The sequence below is a fragment of the Tachypleus tridentatus genome, chromosome 13, assembly GCF_004210375.1.
Source record: "Tachypleus tridentatus isolate NWPU-2018 chromosome 13, ASM421037v1, whole genome shotgun sequence".
Taxonomy (NCBI): Eukaryota; Metazoa; Arthropoda; class Merostomata; order Xiphosura; family Limulidae; genus Tachypleus; species Tachypleus tridentatus.
In genome coordinates this window covers 61103399-61125307 of record NC_134837.1, presented here as the reverse complement: position 1 = coordinate 61125307, position 21909 = coordinate 61103399, and the positions used below count along the sequence as shown (strand labels likewise).

Genomic DNA, 21909 nt, shown 5'->3' with positions numbered 1-21909 from the left:
GGTGGCATTTCTACGTGTCACAGTGATGGACAAAACTTCTTAAGGCAGAATTACCATAATTTTCAAGAGACAACAAACACACTTAAATTTACCAATGCATCTGAAAGTTCCTCATATACTTACCTAGAACAGTTAATGTAGCATTTGCCATGATCACTCCTGCATCATTTTTGGCTGTACAGCTGTATGTGCCCATGTCGCTAGTTTTTACTTTAACAATAAAGAAGACATCATCTGAAGGCATCACGTGCATTCTACGTTCCCGAGCTGCAGGAAAGTCATCATCTCCTCCGTCTTTCTGCCAAGCAATCTCTGGCAAGGGATACCCTACTGCAGCACACTCCAGTCTGGCAGTGCTGCCAGCTTTCACTGTGACATCGACTGGTGTTTTTGTGAACACTGGGAACACTGTATTGAAAGAAACATACTGGTTTTCCATAATTTTTCTGACACCAGAAACACATGAAAGGTAAAACAGATCACTTTTCATACAAGATTCTTGTTAATATTTGTATGTCAGTAAGGCAAGACAAAAAAATCAGAAATCATACTGGAACAACTAAAGTTTAAAGTATACAGTAACAAGTAGCTGTAAAAAGAAAAGAGAGAGAGAGAGATACATTAGTAAAAGTTACATAGATTAATTTGCATGTTCAGTATAAACCTAAAAGCTACCTTTAATTAACTGTAAAATATAGGTGCTATTGAAAATATCTTGTTTCAAAGAAAACCAAACATTTTGCTCTCAAAAAATAGTTGAATAAAGCTCTCTGAATCCTTTAAAGCCAAATCTTGTATTGTTAATTACTTTTGTCACTGGAAAAAGACTTGAAGTTCACACACAGAACCAGTCTTGTCAGTTTTTAACTTCTGAGGAATGTGCAAGTGTTCACATTAACAACTGATACTAAAGTTGTGCTATTAAATGATAACTCTCAATTGTAATCCATAAGATTAAATTTTTATTTATGAATATAATAAATAAATATTTGGTACACACCATGAACAGTAATATGTGCCTTGTCAGAATATGCAGTACCATACTGATTAGAGATAACACATTGGTATCTCCCTTCGTCGTCATCACTGATGTTGCGGATGTGTAAAAGGCTGGCATGTTTGGTGACGCCATCATCTCCAGTCTTGTTAAAATTTTCCATTTCTGCTTCAAGAAGCAACTAAAAGAAACATTAATTATGTTAAAACTATCATGTTATAAAGTGTGTGTTCAACAGCTGATAACGTAAGTCTTCAAACATTTAACATTTTATACTTTATAGAAAACACACGATCTTATTTATAGTGAATTTGAATTCAACCTTTAAATATAGATATAGCACATTTTTTAACTCGTGTCTTATACATTACAACATCCAGTTACTGAAATGTTCAGTGTCTTCAGAATAAGAGAGTGAAAAATTTACTTTTGGTAAACAGCATAATCTAAAAGCTAAATTACACTAACACTCTTGTACACATCTAAAACTATCCTACTGAATTTTTACATGTAATTTGGTATTCACACTATTACCTGTTTACTTTGTATAAGAAGCAACTTCACACATTATTCTTTTCCTACATTCTTCTATTATGTTTAAGCAAGTAGTACACAAAGAGCATTTTTAAACTATTAAATAGAACAAGTGCCAGTAATTAACATAAATATTGTGAAATTTAACTAACAGCTGATATACACCCTCAAATACTTTAAAACAATGAGTAATAAACCTTATGTGCATGTTAAAACATTTACCAACCAAACTGATTTGCCCCCTACACTATAATACAGGTATTGGATTTTACTATAAATTGCCACATGAGGCACTCCAAGCACAATAACCTTGTTGTTCTTTCTCCACTGGAAAACAGCAGGGGTATCTTTAGAGCTGGCTGCCTTACACACAAGTGTGGTGTTTTCACCCTGAAGAGCTGTCAGTGTCTGAGGATTCTCAGTGATGTATGGTTTAGGGGAATCATCTAGAGCAAATAGTTGGAAAAATCAAAACCACAGAAATAGTTAGGAAATTAAAAACCTCTAGGTTACATAAATGAACACAGGTTATTTGTGAACACAGTTGTTTCTAAAGTGATAACTATATTTAGGCAATACAATGTGTTTAAGGTGATAAAACATACCAGTATTTCTCTATTCACCTGCAACTAGTATATCAAGCACAATTTTCAAACAAGAAAGTCGCCTATATCACTGAACTAAACCTATGTATCTTTCTAACATAAGAATTCTATTTTACAGACATGTGCAATAATAAAATATATTTTACATCTGTTTTATAATATCTTGTTTGAACTTTTATCAATGCAGAATGTAAATGGCTCACAGATACTATATGAAAAGATTTTGGGATCATCTTTACAAATATTTAGTTTTTTAGTGATTTTTAGTGAGAGAAATTTTAGTTATGAATGTTAAATTAACTTCAGAAACACACAATGTAACCAAGTCATACATACCACATGTAAAGTTTTCAGGGTTAGCTGTAAAGATGCTTTGGTTCTTTAGTGACTCAGGATGACCACAGTAGGCAATGACACTGTGACTAAACCCTGAAATTATTAACCATTTGGAAAGCCATTTTAAGGAACAATCACAAAGCAGACAAGTAGTGTTGAATTTCCTGTAAAAAGAACAAAAAATCATTTTATTTTAATTTTCAGCATAACTAATACATTAATTCACATGTGACTATCTACTACAAGTATTGCAAAAATACAGAAAATTAAGTATATTTTTTAATAAATACCAACATGAAATACTTTAGCTATTATACTGACACATATACTAAAGATTTCTTGCAAAAGTGTACCTTGTCAAAATAAGCAACGTTGGTATACATTTTCCAAATTTCATCACATAATGTACATTATTATTATTATTACACAATTAACTGCCCATTTATATAATTAATTCAAGCTTGTTTTTCATCAAAATATCATTACTTTCAAATATAACTTACAATTCCTGTAGATTCTGTAGACTTTGAAAAGAATTTTCCTGAATTGCTGTAATAGGATTTCCAGTCAGATCCAATGAGTGTAAGCTGTGTAGTCCAACAAATGCTTTCTTAGCAATGGACTTAATCCTATTGTTAGCTAGCCCCAATTCCATCAAACTAGTCAGGTTAGAAAAGGCACCATCTGTGTCTTCAATGGTCCAAGAAATCTCATTGTTGCTTAACTTTCTATTGTGAATGAAAATGTTTTTCAGAGCCATGCTATTTTTAGTTTTGAATGTTTAGATTAACATTCAATTATATCTCTGTGAAGTAAGTAAAATAAGTTATCTCAGTGCTAATTTTTTTTTAATTCTGTCAATGAGATTTGTATTAAATACAGACATACTTTGAACATTAAGTGCTGCCTCTTGTGATAATGGTTTTTTTCACACAGTAAAACTAACAACCAAGATCTCAGGTTGTAACTTCAGGGTTTACAAACAAACATATTTCCTTCAATGTTATATATACAACAAAATTTTATTTACGTTTTAAAGCACTTTAAGACAAAAACTTTTAGGGTGAGCTACTTTTGTATAACAAGGAATAAGAAAAGACATTATTACCAGTAATATTCCCTCCCCACAAAAAAACTTATGTAGTACATATACATAGAATACAAAAACTCTTACAAGACTTGTAGAAAAGTCAGATGCTCAAAGGCTCTGTCCTCAATATAAGATATGTTGTTATATTCAAGATCCAGTATATGAAGCTTGAACAATTTGGAGAATGTGTCCTTTGTAATAGTCTTCAGCTGATTGTACTTCAAGTTCCTAAAGTGTAAGTAGGAAGGACTGAAACAAAACTAACAACAGTATTTATGACTGTCACTAATGCACTTTAACACTTTTGTTTAAAAATATTAAATTATCACAAGTGAATTTTAAGAACAACAGCAGGAAACTGCATGTCACAGAACTGGTGCAGCTACATGTTTTGGAGTGTTTTATTACATGTCACTGCACTGGTGCAGCTACATGTTTTGGAGTGTTTTACTACATGTCACTGCACTGGTGCAGCTACATGTTTTAGAACTGTTTCATTTACTTCTTATCTAACATTGTAGCATAAACTTAAACAGAGTGGATAATATCCAAACTAAAATAAACATATTCAGACTTACAGGTCTTTCAAATGATCACAGAACACCCATCCTTCTTCTTCTACTTCAGATATTTTATTGTGTGTCAGCGATCTATGTTAAATAACGTATTCAGTTTAGTTATTATATTAACCTGCTTTACATTACTTCTACTATAAATAATGCATGGGTAAGAACTAATGTTAGCAATTACAGCTAAAGCAGCTTTACACGTAGCTAGCACAAGTATCAGAATTATAGATTCATTAGGCAGAAACTTGAGTCTAATGTAAAACTGGATCACCATGATAAAACAAAACAACATGCTTAGTCCATTAGATTTTGGGTATTTACATATAACACCATTATTGATCTAAAATGTTTTCAAACGATACACCTACGTGTCATAAACACACATGTACATAAAACAAGAGAAGAAATAAGTATATTTAACAAAGTTTACAAATACAATTTAATGAAATGAATATATCAAAAGAACTGACATTATGATGATTTAGATGTTAGAATGTTCAAGTTACCAATAGATAAAGGATGTTTTATAACTTGATAACATGTGCAATAAGAGAAACAAATGAACTCAGGAGTGGTTGAGTGTTTCTGCTTGGAACTCCTGTAGGTTTACAGATACTTATTTTAATTTGTGTTATACTATTGCCAATATAGATAACTTTACACTCACTACAAGTGTATTTACAGATGACCTATGAATGTACAGGATTAGGTAAAAAATCCAGTCTGAATAATAACCTCAGTTCCCTTCAGTTTTCCTTGTTTCAATATGTCAGTTTTATTAAACTGCATTTTTAACCTTTGCAGAATTTACTTATCTTTCCCCTCTGTTTACTTTCTACATATTCCTCTTCTCTTGATCTTAAAACTAATATATTTGATTTCTTATACATGCAAAAACTACAAATACACGCTGTATAAAAAATTTATTAGATTGATGGTAATGGAGCACATAAATTCACAAATGTGCAAGAAATTTTTTAGAGATGTAAAACAAAAATGTGAATATTACTACTTACAGTGACTTAAGTGAAGATAACTTGTATAGCCAGGCTTTTTTCACATGTCTGATACTGTTATAGTCCAGATGTCTGTAATAAAAAAAAACATGAGATTCAACAGTCTATGAGCTAACAAAACCCACAGTTGAAGCTTTCTTGTTAATTACTATATAACTAAAATGCTAGGTACTTAGAAGGAAGCAGGTTATTGTAATGAAAATTTTTCCTGAAAATCTATTTTCGTTTTTGTAAAACTTAATATATCCTTCCAAATTTTACAATATTATATCACTGAAACAAATAATAGTGTCAAAAAATATAGAAAAGACTATTTCCTCAAAATATTAAAAATTCAACTGTTTTCATAACTTATATTACCAACATAACAGGAAATTGGTTAGGGACCTAGATCTGTCCTCCTTATTTTGTGGGCAAAACACAGAACATATGATACTACACTTCACCACTTTTTGTGCACATTTTCAACAGTGATGACTACACACGTTTCACTATGTTCTCAAAAACAAGGAAGAATATTCACACAAATTTATTAACACATGATCATACACATCTAACATACAGAATGTTCTTTATCAATAAGGAACTTAAAAATTACTAGATGCCTCACTCCTTTCTATAAATGGTTAACTAAATGTTCTTACTTAGAAAAAATATCATAGTTTTCATCAACAAAGAACTTACAAAAGTACCAGATGTCTGATTAACTCACTTCTTTGTAAAGAATGTTTTAACTATTGGATTAATGTAAATACAATCCTTACAAGTGATGAATGTTATGAAGTCCCCAAAAGGCTCCATCTAAAAGCTGTTCTATTCCATTTCTTCTCAGTTTTAAAACCTGTAGAGACTCCAAGCCATGGAAACTTAGCCCTTCAATCTTCTGAATGCGATTCTTATTAAGCTCGCTATTGGAAAAAACAATATAAATTCAGGTATATTTTTGCCATTTTTTACACAAAACAACTGAAAAACAAACAACTATTTTGACCAGGACTTCCTCATAACATACAGTAAAACAAAAATATATATATGAGACATATATAAAATGGTCAGTAATAAGTTTCATAGAAACTTCTAGGGACTAACAAATTTATATTCATTAAATTCAGTAATGTAAACCCTTGAGAAACTGGTGAACAAATATAGGTTTTTACTATATATCACTAGCCACAATCTGAAAGCAAAAACATTGACCACAATATATTACGATATACAGTTGAAGAGATATCAAACTATGATCTGAAAATACATAACTTACAGATGCTTCAGAGTATGTAATCTTTTAAACAGATTCTTTGGAATGGTAGAGAGTCTGTTTTTGTTCAGCTTCAGTGTCTCCAATGAGGTAAGGCTATCAAATGCACCTTCTTCAATATTAACTATCCGGTTGTTATTGAGGTTCCTGAAGAAAGGAAAAAGTAAAATAAATGTACACACATAGCCAGATATAATTAACTTTGAAATGGTTTGGTTACTGTTGTTCTCAACATCACTGACTGTTGATATGTAGTTCCTGTCAGAAATAAAGTATGTTTATTACAGAACTTTCTTTACATTCAACCACAAAGATATACATACAAATTTGATGTATTCCTTTTTCTTCTAAACACACTCTGACTGATACTGATTTTAATTCAATTTCCCCAATTACAGATATACATAGTCTTAAATTTGACAGGGTATCTTACTTAACTGGACATTTTTAGAAAATCAGTTAGCCGTTTTCACTTCAACTGGAAGTTTTGGGTGATGGAAAAATAAAATAATGAATCCTATGCACTTTCAAAAAACTTATCTTACAAGCCAATGAAAACATAAAATACTAAACTTTATGTTTCTCAGAATCCTGTTATGTCACTTACGATCACGTATATAAACACACTTTACAGATATAGGCACACATGCCTTAGCGAGATTAGCTTGATCGAAACAGATTGGGGGTACGTGAAACCGATGTTTAGTTTCTTCATCTCTTGGCAGGCTGTCACCATACTCTCCTAGTACAGTTACTAAACCTAAACTCACAGAAGCAACTAGGCCACCTGCGCCACGACACTGCCAGCGAAACTGATCTGTTGCACGAGCCTCAAGACTCATCTGTACTGTCACACAGGAATTTGCTACTTGGAATTGTGACAAAGTCGTTAGTGTTATGTGACAACTGTATCTGTAAGCTTGGCACATTCGAGTCAGACAAGCGTCACTGTCTAAACATGTTTTTTGTTATGAAACGCTTTGAATAAAGTATTTAGAAATAACGAATCAATACTCGACTTCACCACCATTTCGTCCTTACATACACTACTTTTTTAAAGTATCATCGAAAGCGGGACAACGGTATTTTGTGACAAATTAACTACATATATTTGGTGTACAAGAGTAGAAATTAACATTATATATTGATCACCTCCCGTGATCTCTGTTTCTTTATATTCTGCCTAAGTTCTTGTAAAGTCGAAAGCATTTTTCAGTTAGGATTATGTATCTGATTATAGCAAACAGAAACAGTTCAACAAGCCTGACATGTTTCACAGGGCGACACATTTTTAGTTGATTACACAAATCAGGTAGTTAGGGCACTTGGCTCGCAATCACAGGGTCGCGGGTTAGAATCCCCCTCACACCGAACATGCTCGCCCTTTCAGCCGTGGCAATGTTATAATGTGACGGTCATCCCACTATTCGTTAATAAAACAGTGGCCCAAGAGTTGGCGGTGGGTGACGATGACTAGCTACCTTCCTCTAATATTTCACTGCTAAATTAGGGATGGCTAGCACATGTAGCTCTCGTGTAGCTTTGCGCGAAATTCAAACCAAACCATTATACAAACCTATGTCAATATCACGAAAGGATTCAGACACATCCTTCAATTTTAAACACACACATGTTTCGTAAACAACTTTTCTGCTCTTGGTACAATTCCTTAGCTGGTTCATTAAATACTGTATAGTATTCACTGCCTAAACCGGCAAATGTAGAAACCTTTTAAACCTAAGAAACGCAATGAAAACTCACATCTTTGATTTCCCAGATGATTTTGTTTTGTAGTTATTTTACAATTTTTAGATAAAACCGTTTCTATGGATACCTTCAAGGTGGTATATTTTAATCACATTTTTTCACAAGGCCGTTTAGTATAAAAACACAGAATGCAAAACATTCAAGAACTAATACTGTATAACCAATAGAACCACTTGACTGTTTGTTGTTTTTTTGCGCCACCCTACTATAACCACTGACCACTGCTGATGTATGGCTTAACCTCCCCACAGCAACTGTGAAGCTAACAAAATGTGAATGGATTTTTTTTTTTTTACTTCTGCAATAGCACGGATTGATATGACGTTCAAATAATCATGTAATAAAACTGTATGTTGGTACAGCAATGCATGTCCGAAGAATACTTCCATACACAATAAACATAAATTAACCTTAACAATAAACCAGCTATAAAAAACTACGAAACAAAACTTACTTCAAAAAGTGCAACAACAAAAATCTATGTAACAGTTTCAATCTGCACATTAGCAATGATTCGCTGTACTTCGAGTGAATTAATGAAGTTGCAATGTATTTTCTAATAGATTTCAACAACTTCTGTCGGGAAAGATCTAGTGTTGACCTACCTACGTTTGTAACACCACTGACGATATGTCATCCATGGAAATAATCTGTTTATTTTGTACAATTCTGCTCCTACCACTCTAAAGTATCATTACAATTTTCCTCACAACAAAAGTTTGTGTAAACCCATCCACCAGTAGCAACCAGTGCTTCAATAAAACTTAACGACAAAATAAAAATATATATTATTAAAAGTAAAATGCTAAACAACCACCTAGTTGTCCCCTTCTGCTAAATATTACATGACAGGGCCTACTCTTCAATATAATACAATTAATGATGTGTTACTATGCGGACGTCTAATCAACGGAACACCGACCTTTAACATTTCTACGTCCATTATGATGTTTTAGACTGACCATGTGTGTGTGAAAAATATCCTCCTTGTTCAAAATTACTACATCTTTATTCCATTACCAAGCACGCTCAGAGAAATAGAGAATTCAATACACGTCTTTTATAGCATCCATTACAACTAATACTAAAAAGTTCTTTCTTCTAAGTGAAACTGAAAGCAGGTTTCCAAACACCATCAATTCTAAAAGTGATCGCACGTTTTTATCAACATTAAAGAACATAGCCCGTAGCTGCTTTGTAATGTTTACCTGCGCTATGCCTAGTATAAATGATACTATAAGTCACTAAACGTTTGGCACGGTCACAGTAGATACAGCTTACATCATATAGCGACAGACATCGGATTGTTTTCCATGTCTTTAACCTTTACTGAGCTCAGCCAATGAAAGTACTGGTCTATTATAAATTTTTTTTTTTCTTTACCCACTCAGTAAAAGAAAAAAAAACTGTTAACCATTGATTATTTAGGGTCCATTAAAAAAAGTTTAAAAACAAAACATATCAGACAGCAACATACGGACTTTTTCTTATACTTACAAATGAAGAAGCTTTGATTTCTTAGGAAATGAACCAACAGGGATGTCCACTATCTTGTTATGGTCAAGATCTAGCACCTCCAGGCTTTTATATTTCTCCAAAACTGCTACAGTTATGGTATATATCTCGTTATGGTTTCTAAAACAAACAAGTTATACATATATTTATAAATTTTTAAGACGATTACTTTTTACTAAACTAAGTTCAGAAGAGGTATGTATGGCTTTTATCTCTAAATCTTTTATATGTATATACACACACATATATTTCACAGAAGAAAAACTGTATTACCAAAATCAATCAATCAAGTGTCGGATGGGCTGGTAGTTTGTTTTGCTTGTTTAGAATCACAGTTATCTTTGCTCTGCCCACCACGGGTATCGAAACCCGGTTCCTAGCGATGCGAGTCTACAGATATACCATGTCTCACTAGGGAAGCGGCCTGGTAGTTAAGACACTCAAACCCGCAATCTAACAATGAGGGCTCGAATCCTGTCATGAACATGTTTGCCCTTTTAACTATGGAGGGTATTATAATGTGACAATCTCTTGACAAAAAGTAGCCCAAGAGTTGGCGGTGGATGGAGCTGACTAGCTTTCCTTCCTCTAGTCCATCAATTAAACTAACAAACAAGGTTTATCTTAAGCAGTGATGTGTTATACGTAAAACACATACATCCTGGCACTCATCTTCAAATGGCTTGCAGGCTACCAAAATATTACAAAGGAAACGGTTTCTGTTAAAAGCTGTATATATTTTCAGTGTGCATATAATATTTTCTCCATTCCACTGTCGAAAAATTAACATGTGCAAGAAATTTACAACAGTATGTAAAAGTAATAGTTTATTCTCAGAAAAAAAACAAACAAACAGTAATCTATAGTTAACGTCATCAGTCGGAAAAAGGATATGTTTTGACAGGTGCAGCGTTGGTCACGTGAATCGAGTGAAAAGTAAGGGTGTTGAGAAGGTTTACATTGAATTCCACTGTAGATATGGCATGTGACAGAAGAATGTGGCCTACTGTTCATTATTTAATATCTCATAACTATCAAATATGCAGATTGTTCAAAGTTGTTGTAGCGTTATGCCTTTTTTATTTCCTTGTGACGAATTACGTAATAAAGCTCACTGTTTAAAGGAAGTACACATTTTAGTTTTTAGCAACAAGTGATATTGCATGAATCAATGAAAAGTGCGTTACTAACACACACACACACACACATATATACGTGCTTATACACTCCATTTATACATTCCTCGACGTGTTGTTTAGTTCTTGAAGCAATGGTTAGTTAAGCCTTACTTAAAACGGTTGTATAGCTGGTTAATGAGGAAAACCTTGTTAGGTCTTCAAAGCCATGACTTTACACTAAACGAATCACATTAAACAACGTAACAAAATAAACAGATTTCACAAAGGATTGGCCATCTGGTACTTCTAACAATTTATTCAGTTCCTATACGTGACATTTCCCACCTACTAATCATTATTACATCCTTTTGGGTTCCTCTCCTCCACTTCTCGCGTTACTTTAGCCCCTCCTCTCGTCAATTGGCCGAATCAAATTCACATACCAGTTCAAAGATTGAAACACGACAATCTACACAATGGGGGCGAGCATTTATATGATGACCCTTGAATTGCCCAGCTAATACCCAATTCTCTAAGTACTATTATTACCCTGCTCAATAAATTATTTAGAGAGAAATAATATCTGCTACAACAACGCTTTCCCTGCCTCTTGGGTTTAGCATGTTTTCCCTGGCTAGTTAATTCCAGGATCCCTACTGGAACATGAATGAATCACAATGTTCTTTATGGGAAGTTAATGGAGAGTAATTGTTCCTGCTCACCAAAACCCACATAATGTATATATCACCATAACGGCAACCACAGTTTTGCTACAACATATGGCGGTTTCCGATCAGACCACATGCCTAGCACACACTTGTAATTTTTGTTGAATGATCGGTTAGGCCACGTTTATTATACATTGCTCGTTATGAATTAGAAGATTCATCACAGCTGTACACACAACAGCACCGACTGGTACACGTGATACTGAATATCACACACGTATCATGCCATAATAAGTCGATTAATTCAAGGTTCATCAACATGTACACTTGTTTTCCACTGAAAAAAATCAATTCCTTATCAACATAAAAAAAAAATTCCACCAATCAAACCGTTACTAATCCTGTCCATGATGACGTTGCGAGTTCGTAGTAAAGATTCATTTGTACATTCAACAGAGTCAGAATTCCATGAGTGTTAAAGGTTCCTGTGGTCCGATATGTGGATGGTCAATTTAACTTTAGACGTATGTCAATACTTTAGATATTGTCATGTCTCACACAGTTAAGTCTGTATAAGGCTACAGAATGTCATTACACTTCCTCAGTCAGCATACACCTCTACTCTCTGAAATTCAAGTTATATATAATTTCATAATCCAATCTTTAGCATATGTGTGACACTAAATACAACAGAAAGACTATGTATACTTCTTTTAATACAGTAACTTACGGAATAGTAGCAGAACACATTTTTTCCACTGAAATTAGACAGTCATTTACTTCAGTAACAAAACAGTGGTTAGAAACACTTACAGATTAAGTGTCTTCAATCTCTGCTGTTCTCCTAGATCTGGTATGTCACTCAAATGGTTATGTATGACTTTCCTGTGAGAGTAAAATGAATTATTCCTTATATATCAATGTATACTGTTTAAAACATCAAATAAAAACACCTGTATCTATACAACTGTCAACTTTTTTTTTTCCCACCATGACAAGCTATAATAATGAACTCACTTCTGGCTTTTAACATTTATTACACAATTGCAAAAAAAAATTTGTCGCACGCGTGGAATCATAACTGAAAAATACTGAGAAGAGAGGTAAACACAGACCATAAACACTGTTAATCATGATTAGTTTAATAGTAACAGATATACTGATTAATCCTGTAACAAATTAATTTCTACATATCAAAATAAGTCTTTAGAGGTAAAGAAACAAAAAACTGAACTAACAGTAATCAATTTAATATTCAAACGACACACACATAGTAATGACATGTTTATTAAAGATTTAAGGCACGGTTTAGGTAAAAAACGGCTTGAGAATTCTCAAGCTACAACTATAATATTCAACATAAGATTTAAGGCATGGTTTAGGTAAAAAATCATGCCTCAAAACACTCAGTTAGTACTATAATATTCGATATAATACACTTTACAAGAAGTAATGGACACGTAGAGTACGGGATAATCTTAGAGCAATGAAATTATTGTTGTAAAAACACTTCACAGGGGTTTGATAGGGATGCTCTGACAATTGATTACAAAGTTACTAAAAGAAAAACAAGTAAACTTCAGTTAAACATGTGTTGATTATTGAAAAGCTGTTGGCGATTTTCGAATCATTTTGCACGTTCTCAGTTTAACTGGTAAATATCACATTCAAATGCGCTCATATCACCTTTAGTTTTCTTGGGCTTAAAACTCCAAACATACACTAATAAGTGTTTTTAGTTGCCAACGGAAATTGTCTTAAAACTCTCTGGCAATAAAAAGAAAGCAGTTCGCAAATATTTACGTTTACGTTCCATTGCCGCTAAAATCGAATTACGCACTTTTGACCTATGGATGCACTATATGAAACGGTGAAATCCCACTGTGTAATCAGTGAAGAGTTAGTCCATGAGCTAACAGTGGAAGCTGCTGTATAGCTATCCTTAATTTATCCTCAAAATTAGGGACAGTTGTTCGCAGATAGCATTTGTACAAGTTTGTGCGAAAATTCTAATATTTTTATCATGAACTTCTGAAAAAACGTGCATGTATGTGTTTTTATTGGAAAGCCACATCGAAACTAACTACTTGTCACCGAGGAGAATCGAACCTCTAATTTTAGCACTGTAAGTCCCCAGACTTATCGCTATCTCACTGGTGGACGACCATTACAATGAACAACAGTCGTGAGATATATTACTTCACTATATCTTTATACACTGCTTCACATTTCTTTTTTTCAAACACTAACTACTGAAAAAAACACCACATTAGATGAATATAAAACACAACAATTCTTTTGGTGTATATTTCAATTTTACACCATTACTACAAAAATAACTACAATGCTTTCTAGCGAGTCACGTGATGGCTTTATTTAAATATATATTCCTTAAATAATTAAATGCGTTTGTGTTGTTTTTACGATATTTACTAAATAAGAGATAACATTTTTACCCGTGAAAATATCTTAAAAGTTCCAGATCAGTACAACTTTTTATTTTAAACGTTGTTACACAATACGCTCTCTGTGTTCTATCCATCATGAAGAATCGAACTCCTTATCTTAGTGTTATAACTATGTAGACTTACAGCTGATTCTCCAGTGGCATAGCGATATGTCTGTGGACATATCGGGTTCCGATACTCTTGGGGAGCAGAGCAGAGAGAACCCTTTGTGTAGCTTTGTATTCAATACTAAACACCAACAATTTATGCGGCACACACGTATTTTACATTACCGCCAACCTGACAACATTCACCATACTCTACATTTAAAAGAACACCAGGGAGGAAATATTTCACGTTTTAAGCACCTACATAACACTCATCAGTATTTATTATAACACGTATTGAACTTACAGTTCTTCGAGATACTGAAGTTTTCCAAACGTTGAGGAATTTATCAGTCTTATTTGATTGTGGCTGAGGTCCCTGGAAAAACAAGAACAAAATGAAATATGAATTAAGCCTATGAAACGTCGGCACTCTTTGCTAGACGGGTAATGGCATTACTTACCGATTACTGCAAAACAATGTATTTTTTGTTTTTGTTTTCTCATAACTAAAAACCAATAGATCAACATTAAAGAACATAAAAGGAAAGCGTTTATTGCTTCATAGAGATAAGGTAATAAATTCTGTGTTGCTACCATTTCAGGACAGTGTATTGAGTCGATCATTAATTCTTTAATAAAGAACTATCAAAATTAGACATAACAAACTGATATCTATCAACTCTACGATATAACGCAGAAATGTGTGTTGAACAATAATATTCAAAACAACCCTACCCAGTGGCACAGCGGAGTGTCTACGGACTCACATTGCTAGAAGCCGGTTTCGATAACCGTGGCGGAAAGAGCGCAGACAGCCCATAGTGTAGCTTTGTGCTCGACTCCAAACAAACAAGCAAAACAAAACGTTAAAACAGGTCAACACGTCCTATATTCTATTATGAAAGTGGACCAACCGACTAAATTCGCACCCTCAAGTCTTTGCAGTGTAGTTTTGTCAGGTGTTGTTAGAAATGCTTTACCAAAGTATTAACTTTACTGGAGGTATAATAATACAATAAAAATCACATAAACTTCATATGTTTTTCCCGCATTCGTCTTTATTTGTTCATTATTAACTCAAGCGTCAGAACTATTGGATTAAAATGTTTCTATAGCTTTCGGCATACAAAAAGTAAAATGTTTTCAATTATAAGGTGGTAATCAGCAGTGGGGCGTTGCAGACTTTGCCGATTCGATTCCGGCTCTCATGACCTACAGCAATCAGTTTCCATCCAAACTGAACATCGTTTAACTTTTGTGAAATATTTAATCTACGAACAGTATTTTTACATACAGTTAAAGTGAGTTTTAACGTTCGAAATTGACTCAGAAAAAAATGGTACTGAATATTTATAATTATAAATGGGAGATATATAGATATTTATTAACATTTAGTAACTGAAATAATAAATAATTATTTTTGAGAATAGTGTCGTTGTTAATATCAGTCCTAAATTTGCTAGTGATTAAAAAGTCACTTAGTAACTATTCGCTTATTGTTTTCAAAAGTTAAGGTACATGTTCTTCGTTAGACGATAATTTAGATTATATCCGTATTAAATATTTTTCAAAATAATACCTCAAAAAAACATTAACACAATGGTTGAAACAACAGCAGTTAGCACCACTGGTTTTGTGGTTGCAAAAGATTAGAAAGGTTTCTACAGTTTTTTATTGCATTAACCTTCTCAAGTCGTTTCAGTTTTTATAAATTTTAATTACCATATAGGGGTAAATAAGTCTGATAAAAATTAATTAAATTCCAACATTTTTAAAACCACTTACACGATCTGCAATCGATTTATATTGGCTCGTCATGGCCAGGTGGTTAAGGTACTCGACTCGTAATCCGAGGGTCGCGGGTTTGAATCCCCCTCAAAACAAACGCTCGCCCTTTCAGCCGTGAAAGCGTAATAATGTGCGGTCAATCCCACTATTCGTTGGTAAAAAAGTAGCCCAAGAGTTGGAGGTGGGTGGTGATGACTAGCTGCCTTCCCTGTAGTCTTATACTGCTAAATTAGGGACGGCTAGGCTAGCACAGATAGCCCTCGTGTAGCTTTGCGCAAAATTCGAAACAAACAAAACCAAATTATAAAATATTACTGAAATTATTATAAAAAATATAAATACTATGATCTATGGATTTTAAACTGAAAACAAATTGTTCAAGTTTACAAGTATTGATGTAATATAATGATACCACTCTTCTGTTTACATGTTCCAAATCCCGCTTGTTGACCCAACTAATTAAGAACATCTGTATCGGAATTCTTCAATAGGTTGCACTTAATTCCCAATCATAAGCTGCGCAATCAATAGGTGATTAGAACACCTGGACGTCCTGTGACGGTGGTCTTTAAATTATGGCCTAAATACTCTATAATACCACCTCCTTTCATCTACAAAAACAGACAGCCAAAGTGATATCTTAAAAGACTATTTATTGTCCACGAGCTTCCAAAAACGCTACATGCAGAAATTAGTGTGATGTTTAAGTTCAAAGATGTAATTGCAATACACAGTATTTGGTCTATCAACATAAAATACCTGGTAGCTCGCTTTAGCACCAAACGTTCCCTGAATTTAAAATATTATCGGTTGATTAGAAACAAAGCGTCGAGGAGTAATGAATAACTGTAGTAGTATAAGACAAACAAACAATAAAAATGTCAACAGAACTCGTATGTGAGATCCCTAATTTAAATGGCAAAAGTGTGTGTGCAACTTGCTCTAGACATATGGCGTCATCTTTTAGTGAATGTTGATAAACGTACCGAGCACTCATCTCAAGTGGCAACAGCCTTCGAAATGGAAGAAGGTAAGATAAAACTAAAAATGAATTTGTTTGATTTTTTACGTTTCCAGTCAGGGTATATTTCCAGGTGAGAACAAAGAATCGTCGCATGAAGTGGAGATTAACACATCACAAGTACGCAGTTCCGCTTTAATCTTTCAACGTAGCACATAGGAAGTTTTTAATGAGAGGACGCCCACATAAAAAAAAAACATTCAAAATTTTCATATGGGTTCATGATGATGGTTGAGTTCACAGACCACGCCACCAAATAAACGCCTTTCTACAAAAGGACAAGGAGTCTCACCTGACAGCTTCGACTTCAGTTTAAACACTTAAAAATTTCCTGGAGAAAGCGTTCATGGGTATAAACAAAAGGCCAGGGGAGCTGATAGAGAAAATATACAAACAGTGCCTTTGCGTCTACATTTAACTAAACATTGGGCACTTGCCAGAATGGATATTTTGCAACTCTGTTCCAATACGAGTCAACATATCAACGAGAGGTGGATAATTATATCAATACGTACATTATTCGTAATGTTGACCACGCCTTTCTCCTCAAGACACGTAATTAATGTACAGTTTTAAAGTATTTATAAGTAATGATACATTTTCTAAATATTAACCAGAGATAGCACTCGAAAATATATTTACAAAAGGGTAGGTAACTAGTTTTAAGTTTCCTCGGAAGTATCGAGAATTTCGATTAAAAAGTATGCCATCTTTTCGTTCATTTAACAACGTCCCTCATGTCAGTGGTTAGTTTATGGACATACAACGGTAAAATCCGAGGTTCGTTACTTCGTGGTGAGGCCTGGCATGGCCTAGCGCGTTAAGGCGTGCTCTTCGTAATCTGAGGGTCGCGGGTTCGCGTCCGAGTCGCGCCAAACATGCTCGCCCTCCCAGCCGTGGGGGCGTTATAATATAACGGTCAATCCCACTATTCGTTGGTAAAAGAGTAGCCCAAGAGTTGGCGGTGGGTGGTGATGACTAGCTGCCTTCCCTCTAGTCTTACACTGCTAAATTAGGGACGGCTAGCACAGATAGCCCTCGAGTAGCTTTGTGCGAAATTCCAAAACAAACAAACAAAACTTCGTGGTGAACAGAGCGTAGATTGGCTGCCATGTAGCTTTGCTAAAAACATATACTGCAGTACAAAAATTGTGTTGTAGAGTATACACTGCGAGCACGAGCTTCTTCAAATACTTATATATTATCAAATATGGATTGTATACTAACATCTCTAAAATATCCCAAAACTGTGGTAAACCTTTCTCTAAGTATCTTATAGAATCGGGGTAGTCCAGAAGGTTCTTCTATACATTCGTTTACACGAGACAACATTTGACGCATACTTCTATAGTTTGCCTGAATCTCAAGAGAAAAAATGTAAAACAATGACTAATGCTGATTCAAAAAAGGTGAAAGTCATGGGGTAACAAATAGATGTTTATGAAAGGTCAGAAACAGGAAGAAAGTGCAGTACAGTTTACAGGTTTACTTATGTTGCAATGTCATCCTTTTAAAGATAAGTGCCAATCAGGCTGTGGCAATAAATACTGTAAACATATACAATATATAAAAGTACTTGATAAAGATTAACGTTGTAGGTGTTCAGAAAACCTTGGCCTCCTACACACTACTATGGGGTTTAATGGTCATTTCGTTATAAACATATATAATTATTATATCTTGAAATATGATAAACATACATGGATACTCAAGAGGCAAATTATTAGCTTAAATACCGTATGGTAACTACAGTTTATACATGATTTTGTATACGAAAAATAACGTGTGACCAAAATATACTGTGCTTTCAGCTGTATTAACAGTTCTTAAAATATAACACACAAACCTTGGTTAAGTTCCATTGCACCATTTTATCTAAACCTTCATTGATAGTTAATTTCAAAATAAACTTATAAATTATACATAATATAAGCATAAGTACATGTCATCATCACAGTTACATTTGATTTGTTCAATTATACACCTCTTCAGTATTCATTTAAACTTCTATATAACGTACTATACAACATGAATTATAGTGTACTTGGTCATTCAATAATATAAGACTGACCGTAGTACACGTTATTATTGGTACATATAACAAACTAAAGAAATACAATGCAACAATCCTTTCACAATCGACATAAAAATAACGCTCACTGGTCTACTCCTCTAAACAATGTAGTATACCAGGACAACAAAATGCCCTTATTATATATATATATTGAAAACTTCCCTGTGAGGCACCTACTTACAATGTAAACGTAAATCTTAACAGTCTGTGCGAAACTCATAACAGGGTATTTACCTCGAACCGAATACAATTCCAGGCCTTGCAAGTACATTGAATTACTTGAGACTGGTTACATATGCGCATGCGGATATGTGTAAAGCAAATCTCATCTAACAGCTGGGGAAAATTATTAAAGCTATATAACAGTTGTAAAAATCTCATCGAATTTCTTCAGCACGACTATTTTCGGTGCTGAACGAAACTGACACATGTGTACAAAATTCCACTTCCGGTGAAGCTAGTAGTAACATAATAAACACTAATTTCACGACTTTAAGTAAAAGCCTGTAAAAAAAAAACTAATACTTACACAGTTATATTACTTCAAATATTTGCCATTCTACTTATGATTTTATGAAGACTTATCATACCGCTGAAATGGTAACAACATACAGATATTTTATATCAGACAATAAACCATATATCTATTTAGTACATCTATCCTGGCAACCGAATCAAACACTGGGCCTGCGCCCTGGATCCCATGTCCTAAGGGAGCCCAGAAAAAATTCGAAACATGTTGTTTATATTCTTGGGCAAATGTTTTTAATAAAAGTTTATTTTCTGAATTAAGTAACAATCTATTTGTAGGCATTAAAAAGTATAATACTTATAGTTTTACGTGATGTACACTGTGATAAATTGTAATTATTTTGGTTTAATGTAAAATTATCTACCTTTCTATTATTATTATTTTAGTCAATTTCAATAGGCCTCACATCAGATAATTAAAAAATGTACAGGCCTAGAGCAGGGGTGAGCAACATTGCGGCTTTTTAGCCCTATTACTGTCCAATTATTTAAATAGGGGTTACATGTACTGCAGCTCTCATTACCTCGTGTTTTCATTTAATTTGAAAATAAATAAAAACGATTTTTCGGGGGGGGGGTGTTAGAAGCTCCTGAACTAGTATGTTGTTTATCAACATACTGACTTTCACATAGGTGAGTTTTCTCACGAATTTTATCGTCAATAAAAGTACAAATTTTAAAAATATATGTTGAGGTCGGGGACCCATTCTTAGTTAATCCATGCACTGGTCCCAAACTTTTTACCTTAAAGAGTAGATCTTGAGCATTGTGGCCAACCACCCTCCCCCACCCTCACCTAATGTTAAATAAAAATTTTACCTAATAGACACTCTGGCATACTTTTCTTTCATTGTAATTTGTTCTTTCTTTGCAATTAAGAACAAAGCTACACAATGAACTACTTTCGCTCTGCTCACCACGGGTATTAAAACCCGGTTTCTAGCGGTGGGAGTCCGCTGTGCCATTGGGGATTTGTTCTTTGAAAAACTCTCAAGCTCATAAACAAAACCGTGCAGTCATACTCATTGCAATAAATACAGTTCTCGCTGAAAATATTACTTTGTCCGTTGTCGTCAGAACAAAGACAATATTCGTATACGTACTAAGGCCTGCGTGGACCCCCTCTAGGATTCAGGTTTGAGATCACTGTGGGCACAAACGAATTTTCCAGTTTCGAAACGTCAGATTAAAACGAGTTTTTTTCCTTTATAAAAATATGCTTTGAAGTGATTGATAACAGTAAAGATTCCTATTTCTTCGTGACAAAGAGAACTTTGACTGTAGTATTGATTCAGAGAATGTTAAAATGTCTGAAGAGAATTCAGTGTTGGTCCAACTTTACTAAGCTGGAGCGTCTTAAAGTTAAAACATTATAAAGCAAATTAATTAATATATAACATCAGAAAAACGTATTCATCGATGACTACTTATATAGGGTGTTCGGAAAGTCACTGTGCACTTATATATTTATTAACAGACATGTTTCAATATAAAATACAGGAGGTAAAAATGAATGACAATTATAAACAATGTTAAAAGTGACTCCCATTGACATCAATACAGGCTTGGATCCTTCTTATTTTGTTTCTAAACACCGCTATCAGTTGCTAGCTTGAAATAGAATGAATAGACATATGATTACAAAACTGCAGTGACTTTCCGAACACTCTGTACGAAGCACCATGTTAGCTACCCTATATTAATCAACTACTTACTACTTATAAAATGCCCACCTATCGCAATTACTTCTTCGGAGCGGGAATTGGTATGCATTAAGATAGAAGTACGAAAACTTAATAAAAAAAAACAGCACAATAGCCATTATCACTGTAATTTCAACAACTGGAGGCTTTCCGGGTTCAAGGTCTTTTCGTGTTTCTTTTTAGCATTATTTTTCTTACAAAACCAACCTAGCAATTTACTGGTAGCGGAAAACCGCGACAAGTGGCTAATTTAGGTCTTGAGCTGCCGAGATCCGATACAATGTGATGCATTAAGATTCCACTTGTTTTAACATAGCAACAACCTTAGCAAAATGTACAGCTCTCGTGCCCTGATCCTGCCCACACGACTGAATAGTGTGGGAAGTAAAGAACAGAAAACCACATGGCGATCAGTGGATTAACGGTGGCTGCGAGCGAACAGCAAGAAACAAGTTTTTCATAATCTATATCAGTATCGAACGTTCGTGTGTTCTGTTCTATGGAATTAAAAAACAAAACACACCAAAAACTGTGGATCCGTATACAAGAAAATACTCATTCATAAAAACCAATTACATTGAAAGAGATAATCAGAGAACGTAAACATTTATAAATCTCGACCGAAGCCATAAATTATTACTTCTAATTACAAAAACGTGGCGGAAAATTTGTAAATGATTTAATTTTGTTTGTTTGAAGTTAGATACAAAGCTACATAACGGGCTATCTGTGCTCTGCAAACCACGGGTATCGAAGCCTAGT

The 21909-nt window shown here is 34.1% G+C and overlaps 1 protein-coding gene across 2 annotated transcripts in view; it reads right to left on the bottom strand.

The window, feature by feature from the left end:
• LOC143240409 (uncharacterized) overlaps positions 1-21909 on the bottom strand; it is a 48113-nt gene that overhangs the window by 10055 nt on the left and 16149 nt on the right. The window contains exons 1-14 of one of the 2 annotated variants that reach the window (XM_076482802.1): positions 21178-21281; positions 14335-14406; positions 12287-12358; positions 9670-9807; positions 6409-6552; positions 5912-6055; positions 5148-5219; positions 4141-4212; positions 3647-3790; positions 2976-3200; positions 2473-2636; positions 1841-1977; positions 1001-1178; positions 124-408 (exon numbers count right to left, since the gene is read on the bottom strand). In XM_076482802.1, the coding sequence (XP_076338917.1) occupies positions 124-408; positions 1001-1178; positions 1841-1977; positions 2473-2636; positions 2976-3200; positions 3647-3790; positions 4141-4212; positions 5148-5219; positions 5912-6055; positions 6409-6552; positions 9670-9807; positions 12287-12358; positions 14335-14406; positions 21178-21266 (1936 nt within the window). In that variant the 5' untranslated portion in view covers positions 21267-21281. Of the gene's footprint in view, positions 1-123; positions 409-1000; positions 1179-1840; positions 1978-2472; positions 2637-2975; positions 3201-3646; positions 3791-4140; positions 4213-5147; positions 5220-5911; positions 6056-6408; positions 6553-9669; positions 9808-12286; positions 12359-14334; positions 14407-21177; positions 21282-21909 lie in introns of those variants that run through there. The other variant, XM_076482800.1, reaches the window with a different exon arrangement.